This window comes from Hyperoodon ampullatus (genome assembly GCF_949752795.1).
Source record: "Hyperoodon ampullatus genome assembly, chromosome: 2".
Lineage (NCBI taxonomy): Eukaryota > Metazoa > Chordata > Mammalia > Artiodactyla > Ziphiidae > Hyperoodon > Hyperoodon ampullatus.
In genome coordinates, this window is record NC_136915.1 from 29,930,456 (window position 1) to 29,951,525 (window position 21,070).

A 21,070-nucleotide genomic window follows, 5' to 3' on the forward strand; every position below is an offset into this window, starting at 1 on the left:
CTCATATAAGTGGAACCATACAGTATTTGTCCTTTTGTGACTGGATTATTTTACTTAGCATAATGTCCTCAAGGTTCATTCATGTTGTCACGTGTGTCACAATTTCTTTCCTTTTTAAGGTTGAATAATGTTCCATTGAATGTATATACCACATTTTGTTTATCCATTCATCCACTGATGAACACCTTTTGGCTATTGCAAATAATGCAATAATGCAACATGGGTGTACAAATCTCTCTTCTAATGCCTACTTTCAGTTCTCTTGTGTATATACCTAGAAGTGGAGTTGCTGGATCATATAAATGATAATTGTATTTTTAGTGTTTTTGGAAACCACCATACTGTTTTCCATAGTGACTGTACCATTTTATGTTTCTACAAACAGTGGACAAGGGTTCCAAATACTTCACACCCTTGCCAACATTTGTTGTTTTCTGAATTTTCGATATTTGTCATCCTATTGGGTGTGAGGTAATATCTCATTGTGGGTTTGATTTGCATTTACCTAATGACTAATGATGTTGAGCATCTTTTCATATGCTTATGGGCCTTTTGTGTATCTTCTTTGGAGAAATGTGTATTCAACTCCTTTGCCCATTTTTTAATTGGGTTATTTGGTTTTGTTGTTGTTGTTGAGTTTTAGGAATTCTTTATGTATTCTCATGGGATATATGTTTTGGAATATTTTCTCACATTCCATAGGTTGCCTTTTCACTATGTTGATTGTGCCCTTTGATGCACCAAAGTTTTTAATTTTTATAAGGGAGATACTTTTAAGAATCCCGTTTCTCTTTAGACTTTTTTAGTAACGGATGATTCTTGCTTGGAAGGTTTATTATTATGTAGTAATGGTGATTTTCTAATTCTGTCATTCCTTCTACATTAATCATTGTTATTCTACTGTAAGGGAGCGCATTTTCTTCTCTTCTAGTTCTTTATCCTTATTTGCCCAAATTGTCCCAGATTTTGCCTGTGGCAGCCCCTTTAAGTTGGTTCCTGTGTGCTTTTGTCATGACACATCTTTTTTTTTTTTTTTTTTGAGTATTTCCTTACTTTTGGGCACAAGATGTTCCAGGTTCACCTTGTGTTTTCCCTGCTGTAGTCCTGCAACCAGCCATATCTCAAAGGTACACTGGTTTCTTTTAGTTAGGGAATACAATTTAGAAACCAAAATCTGGGTACTGGATGTGCTCATTGCTGCTGGGGTATATGTGCTTATAAGCCCTTTCAATGGATAGAGATAGAAAATATAAATACATAAATAAGTAAATAGATAAACAAAACAGATAATAAATATTACATTCATATAATATACCTAACATATGTATCCTGCAAGTACCACTTATTGTATGCAATATCATACAATATGTTTATTGGAAATCATGAATTCAGACTGATTCTTCCAGTTCTAGTCTGTCCCAAAAGGATTCTTCCTTTACTCCCTACATTGCATATTTGTGTCTTCCTTCTCCCTTAAACCCCTGACTCTCCAAAGTATTACCACTTTTACTTATTTGTTCAGTCCTACAGTACATATAAAATAGTTTCTGAATTACTGCACTATATCACTACAGAAAACAAACATAGTAGTAAGAGTTTAAGGTTTTATTTTGTATGCAGTTCTTTCCCACCCACCCCTCCTCCACACGCCTAACCAAGAGTATAGTCAATATATTATGTTCAGGAGTTACCTGAATTAGTGTTTTCTTTTCTTTCTTTCTTTTTTTTTTAAAAATATTCTTTCAATCTGGCTATGTTATTTGTTTGAAATGCATTTGGTTTCATTTGATTTTGTATCTTTTCAGTTTTAGTTTTTTCTCTCCATCCTTGTTGATCTTATTTTTATTTTTTTTAATGTTATAGAATTTAATTTAACATGCTTCCAAAAGTCAAAACTAAGCTGAAAAATATACTCAGAATTGTTAATCCCTCCTTTATTTCTTCCAGTCTGTTCTTTCATATCCTTTGAAAGTAACTCCTTTTTTTTGTTGTTTCTGATTCATGCTTTCTGTGTTTCTTTTTACAAAAATAAGCAGATATATGAATATTTTTCCATTTCCCCCTTTCTCACATAAAATATGGCATACTATTTGTAATCTTTTGTACTTGCTTTTTTTCACATAACAGTGTAGCTTGGAAATTATTCCATAGCAGTTCCGTTACCTTTTTTTTTATATCTGCCTAAATGGTCATTTAGGTAATTTCCATATTTTGCAATGACAAAGAATGCTGGCATAAATAACTTATTTACATTTTAGTCTATTGATTTCACATTGAGATTGTTTTTTTTTTTATATTTGCCTTGTTTTCTCTTAAATATTTGTATCAGTTAAAAATTATTGTATTTATCTTTTAAAACTTTTACCAGTTGACTCTTTTCCCATCAACAGGTAGATTTAGATGTTACTTTACCTGGGGAAGGTGGAAAAGATCGACCTTTCAAGGTGTCAATCAAATTTGTCTCTCGGGTGAGTTGGCACCTACTACATGAAGTACTGACAGGACGGACCTTGCCAGAGCCACTGGAATTAGACAAGCCAATCAGCACTAATCCTGTCCATGCCGTTGATGTGGTGCTACGACATCTGCCCTCCATGAAGTGGGTGCTTCTGGCTTTTTTTTCTTCTTTAGATTTTAAGTATGAAAGCTTTCTTCCCAAAAGTAGGTTGTGCAGTCTTCCTTTGGTTAATCTTCAGATGTTGTATATTTTGATTATCTCAGTTGAAGAATAGCATGCATACAAATTCATTGAGAGAAGTATGTTACATAAAATTCTCTGACTTGTGAAAGTAAATGCACATCATTAGCATAGCTATTTTTTTCAGAAAAAAATGTCTAACCCTTTTTCTTAGGAGCTATAAATCTTGACTAACTGATACATTATCAGTTTTAGTATTTTAGTTAAATCACCGTGTTTTAAAGGTAATTTCATTGTTTGTATAGCAGTATCAAAGTGTGTTGAAATTGTTACTTTTTTAATCACACTAGCATCTCACGTGTATATGTGTATCTATGTGTATATGTATAGGATCAGTGTGTCTTTTTAAAGAAAAATATTATGTCCTACAAACAACATTTATAGAAGTAGCTTTTTGATCAATAATTATTTATTCTTTAGCATTTTCTAAGGTTAGAACTATTTTTTTAAACTATTTTAAATAAAATTTAATCTTATTCAAACATTAGTTTTAAGTATAGAGAATTTCAGTGAGGGATGGTGTTTTTTCATTTTGAGTGGTTGCTTTTTGCTTTCACAAATTTGGAAAATGTTTAGTTTCATATATTCATAATGAGAGGCATTATTATGATAAGTTAAGATTATATACTCTAGACTCACCTGTTCTGCAGATTTAAATACTCAATGGGAAGGAAAAGATTGAACATGCCATTTTAATTTTTGTAGATATACGCCTGTGGGGCGTTCCTTTTTCTCAGCTCCAGAAGGATATGACCACCCTCTGGGAGGGGGCAGGGAAGTTTGGTTTGGATTCCATCAGTCTGTTCGGCCTGCCATGTGGAAAATGATGCTTAATATTGATGGTAAGGGAATTAAAACCATATTCTGTGTTGGGTAGTTGATTTCTATATGGCCTGTGTGTGTGTGTCTGTATATATGTACATTTTATATGTAATTATATGTACTGGTGTCTTGAATTAATATTTGGACATATATTAAGACAAACTGGAAAAACCTTTATTTTTTATTACATTTCATTTAGAAATCCTTTGTAGAGAACTTTTCCTGGAATGCTACTAAACATGAAGTAAGCAAATGAAAGCAAATGTAAAAGCCTTGACATGATCATCTGAGCAATTATAACTCATTTTTGTCCTTAACAATTATATAAGTCAGTATTTCATTATGAAATACATATTTTAAAGGAAGAGAAGTCTGTTGGTCTTGGTGACCCTTAGATTGTGCCTACTACTGATGTTTAATGTGGTGCTAATTGCATTCTCATTTTTAGGTGTTTTTTTTTTAAGAATATTTTAAGTATATATAAAAGTAGAGAGACTAGTATGATAAACTGCTGCCTAGGTAGCCAATATCCAGACTGTCAGGATTTTTCTGCCTTTGCTTAAACTATGTACATTTCTTCCTCTACTGTAGTAATTTTAAATCAAATCCCATACAGCATGTTATTTTTTCCCTACGACAGTGTGCACCTCTAAAAATACGGATGTTTTCTTACACAGTCACAATGCCACTATCATATGTAAAAAATTTAATCATTTATTTGTAGTTTCTAATTCCCTGTCCATAATCAGATTTCCCTGATAGTCTCAAATATATCTTTCTATAGTTGGTTGGTTCTAATCAGGATCTAAACAAGATCCACACATCACATTTGGCTATTATGCCTTTTAAAAATGTAGTAGTGCCATTTCCTTCCCTCTAGTTTTGTTTTATTTTTTCCTTTTTTATGTCATTGACTTGTTGTAGAAACTTTCACTTTTCCTGTAGAATATCCAAAAATCTGGATTTGTCTTTTGTTTTCTTGTGGTGTCATTGTCTTCTTCCTCTATCCCCTATATTTCCTGAAAATGAAAGTTGGCCCTGTAAGCTCGATTCAATTCTGATTCATAAATGCTCTCTATTGTATCATATTAGGAGGCATATAGTATATAGTGGTCCCAACTTTAGTGGTACTAAGATTGCTTAGTATGTTCAGAGATCAGTAGGCCTGATCTCTCCATTGTAAATTTCCCAATCAATCTTTCAGTCACTGATATTCCATTCGTTGATCATTGTTACCTGAGTCATTTATTTCACTAGGGATTACCAACTGGTATTTTTTCTAATTCTGTTATTCCTTTTACATTAGGTGGAATTCTTATGTGGAAAATCACATTGTCCTGTTGATAATTCATTGTCTTTGATAGCTTTCTTGCTTTCTGACACAGCAGAATTTTCCAGATTCATCCTGTATTTCCTCCTCTATACCTGTAATCAACCATTCCTCCAAGGATCCCTGGGTCTTTCCAGATCAGTACATAGTTTTGTCATTATTTTCAGCTGCATTGTGGGGATACGTCGAGATGATGTATTTTTAAAGTCATCTTTAGGTGTATACTAGGGCTGGGTTTTTTTTGGTTTTTTTTTTTTTTTTGCAGTACGCGGGCCTCTCGCTGTTGTGGCCTCTCCCGTTGCGGAGCACAGGCTCTGGACGCGCAGGCTCAGCGGCCATGGCTCACGGGCCCAGCCGCTCCACGGCATATGGGATCTTCCCAGACCGGGGCACAAATCCATGTCCCCTGCATCGGCAGGCGGACTCTCAACCACTGCGCCACCAGGGAAGACTAGGGCTGTTTTTAATTATTTTCCATTTCAGAACATCATTCATATATTTGTATTTTTCAGATAGATTCCAGGAGGTGAAATTGATGGGTCAATATATTTGTAATTTTGATTGTTACTGCCAGATTGCCCTCCACTGAGATTGTAAATATTTTGCATCAGTAAATGAGACTACCTGTTTCCCTATACCTTTGCCACTAGAGGTGTCAAACTCTAGATTTTTGTCCATCAGATTTACAAGAAATAGTTTCCTTATGTACTATTATTTTGCATTGGACCATCTTTTCACATATGTAAGGGCCACCTTATTTCTTTATGTCCTTTGCTCCTTTTTTTCTGTTGGATTTTTGGTCTTATTTACTGAGAGAGCTTTCTGAAATCAAGATTAGCCCTTTGTGATATGAATTGCAAATATTATCCCTAGGTTGTTATTTGTCTTTTGATCTTTGGTGTGGTCTTGTTTTTGCTTTTTGTCATGTAGAAATTTGTCTTTTGGTGGGGCTGTGTGTTTCAGTCAGTCCTTTCTTTTATAACTTTTAATATCTTCTAGGGCTAGTCTCATTTTTCTCTTCAGGATTTCTAGGCCATTCTTACTTATCTCACTATATAAGCTTTAGAAATACCTTGTCAGAACTAGTGGTTATGGGAGGATGGACTGTTACTTTTACTGTGACCTCATTATATTTTTTAATTAAGTTACTGAGTCCTAAGATAGTGAGTCTTTCTATCCAAGAAAACACTATGCCTTTCCATTTGTTCAGGATTACTTTTGTTTACTTCAGGAGTGTTTTAAAGTTTTCCTCACATAAAATTTGCACATTTCTTATTATCATTCCTGGATATGTCCTCTCTCTCTTTTTTCCCTATTAAATGGGTTTATAGATTCTTACTGGTTATTGTTTATGTACATGAAGGCATTTAATTTCTGTATAGTAACTTTTTTCTCTCTGCCTTATTGAATTCCATTAACTTTTCAATGATTTCCTTGCAGTGTCTAGGTTATAATCATTTCATCTATGATGGTGATAGGTTTACATCTTCCTTTGGATTTTTATACCTCTAATATTTTTTATCAGATTATATTGACTAATTAGATAGGACAGTGTTAACCATTAGAGAGTAGTGGGCATCCTCTTTTTATTCCTTACTTTAGAAGGAATGCTTCCAGTGTTTCTGCATTAAATACATATATGTATGTATATGTTTAGGAGCATCTGTTGGTTCCTATTTTATTGAGTACTTTTAATCAAGAATGGTTGTTGAATTTTGTCAGATGTCTTTTAGTGGCTATGGAGCTGATGATATATTTCTCTTCTTTTTTAACAAACACTGAACTAAACTTGTATTTTTGGATTATTTTAATGTGATGCTGGAATCTGTTAGTTAATGCTTTACCTTTTTAATCAAATTGCAAAAAAGTAAGATTGATCTGATCTGCAATCTTCTCTTTTTTGTGCAGTCTTTTTCAAGTTTTGGTATTAATATTTTATTTCATAAAGAATTTAGAAGTTTCCCATTTTCTAAAATGTACAACAGTTTTTAAATAGTATTGAAATTATCAGCTCTTTTAAGATTTGGTAGAATTCCCCTGTAAAATCTTGTGGCCTGGTGTGTTTTGTTTTGTTTGGTGGGTAGCTCTTTTAAATCTTTCATTTATTTTGTGAAAAATCAGTCTGTTTAGACTCCCTGGATTCAGTTTTGGTAGCTTATATCTTACTAGAAATATATATTTTATCTATATCTAACGTATCTTTACTAAGTAGTTCCTTTTTTTTTTTTTTAGTTTTGTCTACTTCTGTGGTTTATCCCCATAGTTTCTTTTTTATATTTGTGCTTTTTCCTTTTTACTCTTAATTAGGAGAGGTAGTTCAATCAACTAGTAGTTTCTCCCCACCTCACCCCACCGCCTCCCCCCACCAAAGAGCTTTTGAATTTTTTTCTTAGTTCTCTGGCTTTCTGTTTTCTGACTCCTTAATTTCTCTTTTTAGCTTTATAAATTTTTTCCTCCACTTTTCTTCAGTTAATTTAGTTGTTTTTCCTTACTTTTTTTTTTTAATTTATTTTATTTATTTATTTATTTATTTTTTAAATTTATTTATTATTTATTTTTGGCTGCATTGGGTCTTTTTTGCTGCGCACGGCTTTCCCTAGTTGGGTCAAGCGGGGGCTACTCTTGGTTGTGCAGCTCGGGCTCTACTTGGTTGTGCAGCTCGGGCTCTAGGTGCATGGGCTTCAGTACTTGTGGCTCGTGGGCTCTAGAGTGCAGGCTCAGTAATCGTGGTGCATGGGCTTAGTTGCTCCGCGGCATGTGGGATCTTCCCGGACCAGGACTCGAACCCGTGTCCCCTGCTTTGGCAGGCGGATTCTTAACCACTGCGCCACCAGGGAAGCCCTATTTTATTTATTTATTTATGGTTGTGTTGGGTCTTCGTTTCTGTGCGAGGGCTTTCTATAGTTGTGGCAAACGGGGGCCGCTCTTCATCGCAGCGCGCGGGCCTCTCACTATCGCGGCCTCTCTTGTTGCGGAGCACAGGCTCCAGACGTGCAGGCTCAGTAATTGTGGCTCACGGGCCCAGTTGCTCCGCAGCATGTGGGATCTTCCCAGACCAGGGCTCGAACCCGTGTCCCCTGCACTGGCAGGCAGATTTTCATCCACTGTGCCACCAGGGAAGCCCCTTTCCTTACTTTTTGAACTATATTAGTAACACATTTAATTTCATTTTTTCTTATTAAAAAAAGTATTTAAGGGCTTCCCTGGTGGCGCAGTGGTTGAGAGTCCGCCTGCCGATGCAGGGGACACGGGTTCGTGCCCCAGTTCGGGAGGATCCCACATGCCGCAGAGAGGCTGGGCCCGTGAGCCATGGCCACTGAGCCTGCGCGTCCAGAGCCTGTGCTCCGCAACAGGAGAGGCCACAACAGTGAGAGGCCCGTGTACTGCAAAAAAAAAAAAAAGTATTTAAAAAAATTATTTCGGGAATTCCCTGGTGGTCCAATGGTTGGGACTCCGCACTTTCACTGCTGAGGGCGTGGGTTCGATCCCTGGTCGGGAAACTAAGATCCTGCAGGCCGTGTGGCGTGGCCAAAGATAAAAACAAACAGAAACCCAAAAAAAACCAGTTATTTTTCTTCTTACCACTGTTTTAGCTATGTTCCAAAGCTTCTAATATCTAGTTTTTTATTATATTATTTTCTCAAAACACCACAGATTTCATTTGTATTTCCCATATTATCCAAATGTTGTTTGAGAGACTTTTTAAATTTTCAGATTGAAGATCTTTTTATTTTCTGATTGTGTTATAAATTTCTAGTTTCATTGTGCTGTTAATCAGAGAATGTGGTTTGTATTTCTATTTTTAGAATTTATTGAGGGTTTTTTTTTTTTAGTAACCTAATATATGGTCAGATTTTGTGAATGAAAGTTCAATAGCTATTTGAAAATAAGATATAATCATTTTTTAGGATAGAGTTAAATTAATATCCATCAGCACTTCAATTTTGATTATGTTGTTTAGATCATCTATTTCCTTATTTATTTTTGTTTACTTGTCTCAGAATGGGAGAAATAAATTGAAATTTCCTATTGTGTTTCTGTTTCTTCTTATATTTCCACTTTCATGATGTTGCTGCTATAGTATTGGGAGCATATGTATACCTATCTGTATTTTTCATTGTGATTTATACCCTTTACAATGATAAAGTAACTTTTTTGTACTTTTGGGCCAAAAGTCTGCATTGTCTAACAAAATGATTATAATCCATGTGGTATGTTTTCTGTGCTTTTTAAATGCTAGTTTTGTTATTAGGAAAGTTTTTTTTTTTTTCTCATCAGTGGTTACCTTCATACCTTCATATAATACTCATCTTTCTCTCTCTTTAAAGCAGTATCTTTTGCTTTCCTTAATGAGTAACATTTATATTAGCTTTATTCTTTTTTTTTTTTTTTTTTTTTTTTTTTGCGATACGCGGGCCTCTCACTGTTGTGGCCTCTCCTGTTGCGGAGCACAGGCTCCGGACATGCAGGCTCAGCGGCCATGGCTCACGGGCCCAGCTGTTCCGCGGCATGTGGGATCTTCCCGGACCGGGGCACGAACCCATGTCCCCTGCATTGGCAGGCAGACTCTCAACCACTGCGCCACCAGGGAAGCCCTAGCTTTATTCTTTTCCTTCCCTTCTTTCCTCCCTCTCCTTTTTTAACTAGTTTTAGCCAATATAGCATTATTTTATTGTTGTTATGATTTTGCTTAAATTTATACTACTTGACTTTCAACTTTGACTCCTGTCTATTACTGTAAAATGCAATCAGTGAGTTTATGCTACTTTTTATGATTTTTCTGTTATTCATTTATTTGTATATATTACTGTTCCAGTGTTTTTTGAGCATGTTAACAGTTACATTCCATTCTGTCACCTGTGTGTTCATTCGTTTTCATCTTAAATCTACAATTATATGTATTGGTGCTAATTGCAAGTCCTTTTGCTAAAATTTTTCCTGTCATCTCTTGGTTGCAGTTTGTCCTCAAGTTGTTACTTCAGGAAGGGCTCATATGAGTAAGAGCTGAGTTTTTGCATATTGAAAACCATTTGTCTATAGCCTTATTCCTGAAGGACTGCTTGGCTAGACATAAAATGATTGAATCACACTTTTTTTTTCATTCAATGTTTTCTTATTGAAGTATAGCTGATTTCCATGTTGTGGCAATCTCTGCCTGCACAGCAAAGTGACTCAGTTCTACACGTAGAGACAGACATGCTTTTTTTTTAAATATTCTTTTCCATTATGGTTTATCTGAATCACACTTTCTTGAGTTTCTTAAAGGTATTTTCCCACTGTCTTCTGACAATGAATGTTCAGTAGAGAAATATGATGTCAGCAGATTTTCTTTTCCCTAGAAGGGACCTGCTTTTTTTGTCTGGTTGGGGAAATATTTTTTACAATTATTTTACTAGATTTTTTTCTCAGTGTTGAGCATTTTGGGTCAGTTTTATTTAAAACATGGAATTCTCTTTGAAAATGTAGGTTCAACTCTTTTATTGTTTTTTTTAATCTGTTATTTTATTTTCTTTTTTAAAAAATTCCATCCTACTTGCTCCTTACTGTGCCTTTTGTGATATAATTTTTACCATTTGCTCATTGTATTTTAGTCTTCATTTTTTGAATTTGAAAAAGTCCTTTTCTTCCATTTCTTTCATGAGTTCTCAGTGCTTATTTCATCTTCTCTTAACTGTTTGTCTTTCCCCTTAGCTCTTAAATTTCTGCTCTGAGATCTTTCTTCATAGCTTCATTAAGAAGTTTTGAATTCATGTTAAAAGATAGCATTATAATTTTTTATCTACTTCGTGGTGGTATTTTCTGTTGAGTTTTCTTTGTCAGGGACGTTGTGCTGCTTTTTTACATGTTTTAAATGGTATTTTTTTATGGATACTTATCACTTTTGTTATTCGTATTTGAATGAGATGAGTTTTCCCAAACCACCTATTAGAAGAGACTGGAGTGGGAGAGGGAGGTGGGACAGGACATTAGGAGCAAGGTGGTTTTCCAGGTTTCTCTGCTCAAGGCCTCTGTCCTCTGTTGTTCTGATGGGTTCTTTCGTCAAAATAAAGCACATCTCTTTTGCCTCTGAGTAATATATGTTTAAGGAGTTTCTGCTAACAGGGGAATTCAGCTCCTGCCTTTTAAAGTACCTGCTCAAACATTAGCAATTAGAGAATTTCTGAAGGGTACATGGTAGTCCATTGTACTATTCTTTTAACTTTTCTCCAAGTTTGACATTATAGAGGAAAAATGCAAGCCTTGGTTTTAAAAGGGTAATCCTATCTGAGATCTGTCACTTCTAGTTCACCCTCTACTCACTCTCATGACACTTTCTACACCTCCTTTCTCTACTTCCTTCTGAGATTTCCCCCATTCAATCTCAGAACTAAACATTGCAGTTCCCACTTAGAATAGGACCCTCTCTCTCTAGAGTGAAAATTTACTCTTGCCCCACTAGGCTTTCTTTCATCTTTCATGTCTTTCTCCCTTGCATAGGTTCTACTAGTCCCAAGTACTTTGGGCCATATTTACTTACAATTTGGCATTTTCAGGTTTTTATTGTCTCCTAGGTTCATTAAAGATGTAGGGGTTTTTTTCCTTTTCTTTTCTCTCTTTTTTACATTATCTTTGTTGCTCTGTATTGAGTTCTAGGAGGAAAGTGGGAAATTTTGGAAATAAATTGCTGCTATTTTCCTATGGGAACTTAAAGTTCAGCTTTGGATATTACTAAAAAATAATTTCTAAATAACCCATTGGTTGAAGAAATCACAAATTTTAAATATTTTGAACTGAAGAGTATTGAAAATAGTACATATCAGAATTGGTATGATTAGCTAAAGCAATGCTTAGAGAGAATTTAAAACCTTAAATTAAATGCCTATTAGAAAAGAAGAAAAGCATCAATAACCTATACATTCATCTTAATAAGTTAGAAAAATATCATAATTAAATGCAAAGAAAAATAGAAGGAAATAAGAGTTAAAAACAGAAAATAATGAAATAGAAAATAAATTTACCTCTATCCTGTAGGTAGGAAGACTTCAAAAGTTTTTAAGAAGGATAGTGACATGATCATATTTGTTTTCCAGAAAGAGACCTCTGGCAGCAGTGTGGAGAATAGATAGAGGAGAAAAAAACTAATCTGAGAAACCAGTTAGGAGGCTTTTTCAATCACTAGTTCAGGTAAGAGATGGTGATGGTCTAATGTGGGATGGAGAGGAAGGAACATATTACAAAGATTAAGTTGAAAAACTAGGTTTAAAAACCATGTCCAGAAAAAAACTTTGGGTATAGTTACTGGTACATGGAACTGATTGGAAATGAATAGACCAGAAGGTTTACTAGGTTTTTGAAGGAATTGGTTTTTGGAAGTAAAGCTACAATCTTAGTGTATTAGGTTCAACCAGAGAAGCAGAACCGGTAGGAGACACATAGAGAGAGAGAGCGATTGGGCTTACACAGTTGTAGGGGCTAGCTAGTCAAGTCTGAAATCCTTAGGGTAGGCTATCAGGAAGGGCAGGCTAGAACACATGGGTATGGGCTGTAGCTGCTGTCCATAGGTAGAATTTCTTCTCTCTCTTGGGGATACCTCAGCCCCATTTTTAAGGCCTTTCAACTGACTGAATGAGGCCAACTCAGATTATCCAGGATAATATCCCTTTAATTACATCTATAAAATATCTTCACAGCAATACCTAGATTAGTGTTTGATTGAATAACTGACAAGTAGTAGCCTAGCCAAATTGACATATTAAAAATAAAAAAACAAAACCCTATGCTTGGCCTACAGAATTTTATGATTATTCAGTCTTTGAAACAACCTTCATATTCCCAAACCTTCAGTGACTGTGCTAGCTAACTGTGCTGGCTTTTATAAACTAGCTTTCAAGAAGGGCATGCTCACCAACATACATTCAGAATAGTGACTCATTCATACCAGGTATGAGTGATAATACTGAATGTGGGAGGTAGGTCTGCTGTTGCTGGTTAGCTGGCAGTATACACCATGTATAAATATGTCAAATGTAAATATGTCTATAGCTTGAGGATTCTATGGAACATAAGGACAGAGTCATGTAGTATGTAGTTGGAAATGCAGATGTGAAAATCTGTAGTGATGTGAGCTAAAAGTAAAAGTTTTGGGACTCCTTAGTATATAAATCCATATTTGAAACTCTGAAAATGGAAAAACTTTAGAAATAGTATTTAGATTGAAAACAGGAATGAAAAGGATAGAGCCATGGAGAATACTAGCATTTAAGGAAGGAAGAGGAACCAGTGAGCAGTTAATGATTATCACAGGCAGTATGAGAGCCAAGAAATGGTGTCAAGGAAGCCAAGGGAGGAAACATATTCAGAGAGTAGATTTTACAGTTAAGCAGCAGAGCTTTTCCAGTAAAATCAAGAGTAAGACAAGGATGTCAGTACTATGATATTTAGTCACTATTGTGTTTGCTAACTTCTGTTCTTCTTACAGGTTTCAGTCTACATGTTACTTCCTTGAGAAGCAGTATTTGACACCCTTCTTGCCCCCCATCCAGCCATTCCCCCAAGTCTGAGTTAGGTATTTCTCTTATGTATTCCCATAGTACAGTATACTTCCCCTGTAATACCATGTGTCACCTTGAATTATAAGTGTTTATTATTCTTTGTTTCCTGTTAGAATGAAAGCTCCATGAAGCTAGGGACTGTCCATCTTATTCACCAGTCTACCTCCATGCCTGGCACAACTCTTGGTCATACTAAGCAAGGAATGAATAAATAAAACCAAGAACATGGAGGAGGAGTATCTAATTGAGCCTGGAAAGTTAGAAAAATATTTGTAGAAGTAAATGATGTCTTAACTGAGCTTTAGAAAATGTGATGACATTGAGAGTTTGGGTTGAAAAGGGGATACACAGGAATAAAAGATTTCTGAGAGGTCTCTAAAATATAAAACTTTATTGAAAGATATAAGTGAAGATCTGAATGAAAGAAATATATTAGGCTTATTGAGAAGACTGTTTGATAAGATGTCAATTCTCCCAAAATTAATCTGTAAATGCAATTTCAAGTAAAATCTCAATCAGGTATATAGTGAAACTTGATAAGTCAATATTAAGATTTATATGGAAAAAATAAGTGACGATGAAAAATCAATATAATTTTAAAGAAGAGTAAAGAAGGAGGAGTTGCCCTCCTTATGTTAAAACTGTAACAATTTTAGCACACTTTTTAAACTGCAGGGACAGACAGATTAATGAAGCAGAATATAAAGCCTAGAAATAAGCCCTGTGTGTGTGTGTGTGTGTGTGTGTGTGTGTGTGTGTGTGTGGGTATGGAAACCTTGTTGATATTAAGTTGGCATTTCAAATCACTGAGGAAAGAGTAAAATGTTTAATAAATGGTGTTTATGCAGTTGTTAACTATATGAAAAAAATAATTAGACCCATCTCACATCATATCCCAAATTTATTTCTAAGTGGATTGTAATCTAAAATTTGTCAAGCAAAACTTTAAAATTCTGTCAGGGACTTCCCTGGAGGTCCAGTGGTTAAGATTCCATGCTTCCAGTGCAGGGTGCGCAGGTTCCGTCCCGGGTCGGGGAACTAAAATCCTGTATGCCGTGTGGTGCGGCCAAAATAAAAAATAAGATAAGATTCATTCAGAGAAAAAGTAAGAGAATATCTCTAATATTGAACAAAATGTAAAATGTATAAATCATAATAGAAAATACTGATAAGCTTGGCTCTGTCAAAGTTTAAAACTTATAAATACATAAATACATAAACAAAGTTAAAATGCTAGAAGAATATTTACAGCATATATAACCAAGAGCTTTATGGGATATAAGGCAATCAGTAAAAAAAAAAAAAAAATAGGTAATTCACAAAAGAGGAAACACAGATGGCCAATAGAAAATCAGATTCTCAAATTCATTAGTAATCAGGAAAATGCAAGTGAAATCAGTACCGTTTCACACCTATCAGATCTATAAAAATTTAAGTCTTATATCAAATGTTGGTGAGGATAAAGTATAAGGAACTATCATGCACTGTTTATAGGTGTATGATTTGATACAACTACTTTAGAGGCAGTTTTCAATATCTAGTAAAGATGAAATTGAACATGTCTTAAAACCTTAATATACCATAGAGGTATCTTGCAAAAATTGAGACATTATTTGTAATAGCAGAAAATTGGAAACAGCCTGATTCCTGTCAATAACAGAATAAGTAAACATTGGAGTGAGTACATAAATTGTTATATTGTGGTATACTATGTAACAGTTAAATGAATGAACCAGGTCTACATATATCAACATGGATTATTATTGAAAACAATGTTGGGGGATGATCAAATAGCAAAAGGTTATGTTACTACTTATGTGAATTTTGTTTTTTAAGTATATACTGGATACATACAAATGCAGTAAAATTATTAAAACATAGATGGCGGTGCTTTGTGACCACCTAGAGGGGTGGTATAGGGAGGGTGGGAGGGAGACGCAGGAGGGAGGAGATATGGGTGTATATGTATATGCATAGCTGATTCATTTTGTTATAAAGCAGAAACTAACACACCATTGTAAAGCAATTTTACTTCAATAAAGATGTTAAAAAAAAAAACAGAAAAAAACAAACCATAAAAACATAGATGGGACAAATACACACCAGTTTCAATATAGTGGTTCCCTTTAGGAAGAAGGAAGGAAAGAAGGAAGAGGAATGAAATAGTTTGGTTGGGATAGGGAGAAGAGATAGACCTATAAGGCTATATGTCTCAGGAAACATGTGACAGTATGTTTATTTGTGTGAACAAAGTGTGTAGATAATTTCAGGTGCCACTGTGAAGCAAGGAAACAAAAAGATCTGTGTTATCTTAATGAAATGAAATAAAGCCTAAAATTTTATTTTATTTTATTAATTTATTTATTTATTAATTTTTGGCTGCATTGAGTCTTCGTTGCTGCGCACGGGCTTTCTCTAGTTGGGGCGAGCGGGGGCTACTCTTCGTTGCAGTGCACGGACTTCTCCTTGTGGTGGCTTCTCTTGTTGGGAGCACGGGCTCTAGATGCGTGGGCTTCAGTAGTTGTGGCACGTGAGCCTCAGTAGTTGCAGCTTGTGGACTCTAGAGCTCAGGCTCAGTAGTTGTGGCACACGGGCTTAGTTGCTCCGCGGCATGTGGGATCTTCCTCGACCAGGGCTCAAACCTGTGTCCCCTGCATTGGCAGGTAGATTCTTAACCACTGCGCCACCAGGGAAGTCCCAAAGCCTAAAATTTTAAATGGGTTTATTCTTATGAGACTGACGTGCTGCCTACTGTGCTAAGAAGGCACTTAAATGAGTTTATTTTTAAATTGTCAATAATATATAATGCTGCTGTGAAAAATAATGAGGGAAAATATTACACTGACCACCTTACTTGCTTATATTTCCTTTCTTGTTTGTGTGGTTTTGATTTTACAACCCTTCCACTTGGTATATTGCACTGAACAAAATAGTCTTTATTGAACTTGAAATCAACCAGAGAAGATTAGTATTGAGCAATACAATGAGTACTATGAGGAAGTACTAAGTGCAGTGGGACTGTGTAACAAAGGGATCCATTCTAGTCTCAGTGTTCAAGGAACTTTTCTCTGAGGAAGTGACAGGTGGGAGCTAGGTGAAATTTGTGGTGGAGATAAGCATGGAACAGTACTTTAAGAAAGCAAGCAATTTAATTCTAATTGTGTGACTTAATCTTGTCTTCAAAATGATTGTTTTCATGGTGTTTAATATCCTGACTCTCAACTGTGTAACTTTAATGAATTTTACCAATCTTAGACACACAAAAAATTTTTTTTTCACATTTCATTATCTCTGAAACCAGGAGATGTCTTGCAGTAGATGGTTTGTCACAGTTGAATTGGCAAATTTCTCTTTTAGGATACATACAATACTGCGGTACCTTACCATAACTGGCATTTTAGAGTCAGTGAAATGCAGAATATTTTTTTAGGTTGGCCTGCCTTTAGGCCTAACTCATTTGCAACTTGCATTTAATTTTTGTAATTATGCATTTTAAGAGCATCAGAGTGAATCTGGGGAATTCCCTGGTGGTCCAGTGATTAGGATTCCGCACTTTGACTGCCGAGGGCACAGGTTCAGTCCTTGGTCAGGGAACTAAGATCTCACAAGCCGTGCAACACAGCCAAAAAAGAGTGAATCTGGTGTTTATTAGTTGTATGTCCCTGAAGATATTTTTGTTTACCACAGGCAGAATGCTAAACATTTTACATTAATTACAGTCGGCCCTTGTCACCTGGGTACCATGTATACTGAGGGCCGACTGTATTATGTCATTTTTTTATAAGGGACTTGAGCATCCACCGACTTCTGATATCCAAAGGGAGTCCTAGAACGAATCTCCCCCAGGAACCAAAAGACAACTGTATCTCCTATGAACTTCATCACAGTTGTATGAGTGAAGTGATACCCCCCAACTGAAGTTTAGAGACAAAATCTAAACTTTCTCTAAAGTGACTTTCTCCCTCGAAATGTCACATAGTTTGTATTTTATATTTTTATTAATGTATTGTTATATGTACTATAACCTATTAAAGGTATATTTAGATATAACTATATTTGAGGCACAATAGTTTATATTTAAATGATAGAGGTCAATTTTTCTGATTCCAGAGATTATGCCCTTAATATTCACAGCTCTTTACTGCATCCTTTAAGAGGCAAGATTCCTGGCAGACAAATCTCAGACCCAGGACATCTGAGTTGAGAAATGTTTTTTATTTTTATATACTTTATTTACTTCCTTGTGCTTTTCCGTAAAAAGTAGCTTTCTATAAAACATTCACTATTTTGCTGCTAGAAGAAAGTAGTCATAATATATAAATGGTTGTAGAATTTGGTAATTATAATTTATGCTGCTTACGAGTCAAAAGTTCTCACTGAATATGCTTCCTTTGCAAGGAAAACAGATTTCTAATAAGTAATTTATTAATCACAATATCAGTGTTGCTTGCTTCATATGTTTGTCTTAAGTTCAGGTATAAGATCCCTGAGGTTAAGAAATAATTTGATTTTTACAGTATTCAATTAGTCCTCAGAAGTAGATCAAAGCAGAATATTTCTTTAGGGTGAAAGGGTCAGGCAGCAGGGCAGGAACTTTATCAGCACTGGTCAAGCTCAGCCAAGTAAAGATACCTGTATCAGGCTTGTCTAGTCTATCCTCACATTAGAAAAAGAGTATAATGGCAGCAGGAATTTCAGTGATAGTCTAATCAAATCTGTTTCTTGATCCATACTGCTTCAGTCTGATAGAGTATGTTCATATTTGGTGCACAGCTGTCCTCTTGGGATCAAACTTCACTATCTGTATCCCTTCCTACCCCTCCCCTCTTTTTTAGAAGTTTCATGAGAAAAGGGTACACAAGAGGCAAAAATTTTTGATGCCTGGGCTTCCCTGGTGGCGCAGTGGTTGAGAGTCCGCCTGCCGATGCAGGGGAAACGGGTTCGTGCCCCGGTCTGGGAAGATCCCACATGCCGCGGAGCGGCTGGGCCCGTGAGCCATGGCCGCTGGGTCTGTGCGTCCGGAGCCTGTGCTCCGCAACGGGAGAGGCCACAACAGTGGGAGGCCCACATACCGCAAAAAAAAAAAAAAAAAAAAAAAAAAAAAAAAAATTTTTGATGCCTTACACATTGGAAAATGTACCAACAAACTAAATGAAAGTTCAGCTGGGTTTCTATGTTGGAAATAATTTTCCTTCATAAATTTGAAAGTGGTGCTCCACTTTTTAAATAGCTTTAGTGAGGTTTTGTTTCCCTTGTATTACTTTACTTTCTGGAAAATTTACTTACCTTCGTCTTCTAACCCCCTTCGCTTTTTAAAATTTCTAATCGTTCTTTTTTATCTCCTGAATGTTATTTTATAGTAGCATACTATTCTTGTTTCATATATGGTAGTATCTTCTCTAGGCTCACTGTAGGTAATTTATTTTGGGGTATTATTTTTCTTACACAGGCTTATGCTTCCTCCAAATTCTTTTTTTGTTTGTTTGTTTGTTTTGATCATTATCCTCCATTTTGGAAGCTTCCCTCAAGTATATAGTAACCTTGATTATTTATTCATGATGCATTGGGACTCTAAAACACTGACTAGATGCTTTGAATTCATCAGTGGAGCCTGTTTACTTTGAGCTTTATCATAGGGTGATTTGATTGGGCTGATGTTGGGGAACCTATAATGTTAGTTTATCCTTAGGTCTTACCTGGTCAAATTACCCAAAGATGAGCCTTCCAAACTCCTGCTTGAAGGTTAATAGTCTTCATTACCTGCGATCTGGAAGCCAAGTTGGGGATTCTGGCTTGGGGAATGTCTGCATTCAGCATTTAATATTTATAGTCATTTAATTCCTTGTTTTGGGTACAGTCCTGTGCCCTTAATAGTGCCTGACATCCTCCCTCCAAAAGTCTTTTACTTTTTCCAGAGAATAGACCTACAGTTTATGCCAGGATAAAGACGAGGCAGTTGTTCCGCAATGTGAATGGAGCTGAACAAGGGACCTAGGATTCTACCTGCTTCTCAAACAGCTTTCCTCTTCATTTTTCTGTACTACCCCCATCTTTTTATCACCAGTTTCAGAGGTACCTAGTACTGCCATTTCTCACGCCTTCTGAGGATTCTATCTGCTACGTCAGTTACAACTTGTCTACTTGCTTTTCATCTTCTAAAATGTTGGTGCATTTTCTGTTTTCTGTTCTCCCGTCCTTCTAGGTTTATGTCTTTTTTTCTTTTTTTCTTTCTTTCTTTCTTTTAATTCCTTACCATGGTTATAGTGGAGTTTGAGGAAGGAATGAAATGAGCTGCTTGTGGTTCCTCTGCCATCCTAACCCAGGATCTGTTCTTAAAAGGCAGAGGCTTTGTCTGAGTCATCTTTAAATTCCAACCCACAAAGGAGTCCCTGATATAGTAGGTACTTGATGAATGTTTCAATGGATGGTTAAGTCTTGTTTTACATCTGTAAAACTCAGTAACAAGTTTGTGCTAGAGGCCTAGTTTCTTGCCATCTGGACCTCTCTACAGGGCTGGTTAAGTGTCGTCATGATATTGTGGCTGGCTTCCTCTGGAGCAAGTAATCCATGATAGAGCAAGGCAAAAGCTGTAATGACATTAAGGCCTAGCATTGAAAGCTATATTCTGCCAGTTTTGTAATGTCTTATTAGTTATATAAACCAGTTATATTCAGTGTAGGAGAGACACAAACGTGCAAATCCCATGAGGCAAGACTTATTATTAGGGACCGTCTCAGAGGCAGGCTAGCACACACAGTTTCTATCTTAAGGTAGAAGAAGAACAAATTAAACCCAAAGTGAGTGGAAAGTAAGAAATAATAAAGATCAGAGCAAAAATTAATAGAAAACAAACAATATAGAAAGTGAATGAAACCAAAAGTTAATTCCTTTTAAAAAGCTAATAAAAATTTTAAACTCCTAACAAGGCTAATCAAGAAAAATAGAAAAACAAAACTGATTACTATTGTCAGGAATGAAAGAAGGGGTTATCACTAAAGATCCTTCAGAACTGAAATATTAATAAGGGAATGTTAGGAACAAATTTATACCAATTAATTTGATAAATGAAACACAACTTTACAAAACTTGGCTCAAAGAAAATTGGAATAGCCTTGTATCTATTAAGGAAATTAAATCCATAATTCTTTCTAACAAAGAAAACTCCAGTCCCAAATCATTTCGCTGCTGAATTTTATCTAACATTTAAAGAAAAATAATACCAATCTTTCACAAATTCTTTCAGAAAACAGAAGAAGAAAGGCTTTACAACTCAATTTTATGAGGCTAGTATACCCCAGAATCTGACACCTGACAAAAACAATGTAATCCTCTCAACAGACAGAAGAATCATTTGACACATTTTAACATTTTCATGATAAAAATTTATAACAGACTAGCAGTAAAAGGAAACTTCTTCAACCTGATCAAAGCATCTAGAAAAACATACAGGCATCATCATACTAAATGATAAAAAGAGTGAATGATTTTGCCATAAGATTAAGAAGAAGGCAAGAATACTTTCACTACTTCTGTCTAACATTGTGCTGGTGGTCTAAGAAAAATAAAGGCATAATATTGTAAAGGAAGTAATACAACTATCTCAGTTTGCAGAAGACATAATTGTTTACGTAAAAAATCCTAAGAAATCTACCCAAAAAAAAATCCTACTAGAATTAATAGATGAATTTA

At 35.5% G+C, this 21,070-nt stretch overlaps 1 protein-coding gene across 1 annotated transcript in view; it reads left to right on the forward strand.

Annotated features, from left to right (window-relative positions):
- AGO3 (argonaute RISC catalytic component 3) overlaps nucleotides 1-21,070 on the forward strand; it is a gene marked incomplete at its 5' end in the record, with an annotated part of 97,120 nt that overhangs the window by 22,491 nt on the left and 53,559 nt on the right. Inside the window, 2 exon segments of the mRNA XM_079720559.1 lie at nucleotides 2,391-2,599; nucleotides 3,404-3,540. Of these exon segments, the coding sequence (XP_079576685.1) occupies nucleotides 2,391-2,599; nucleotides 3,404-3,540 (346 nt within the window).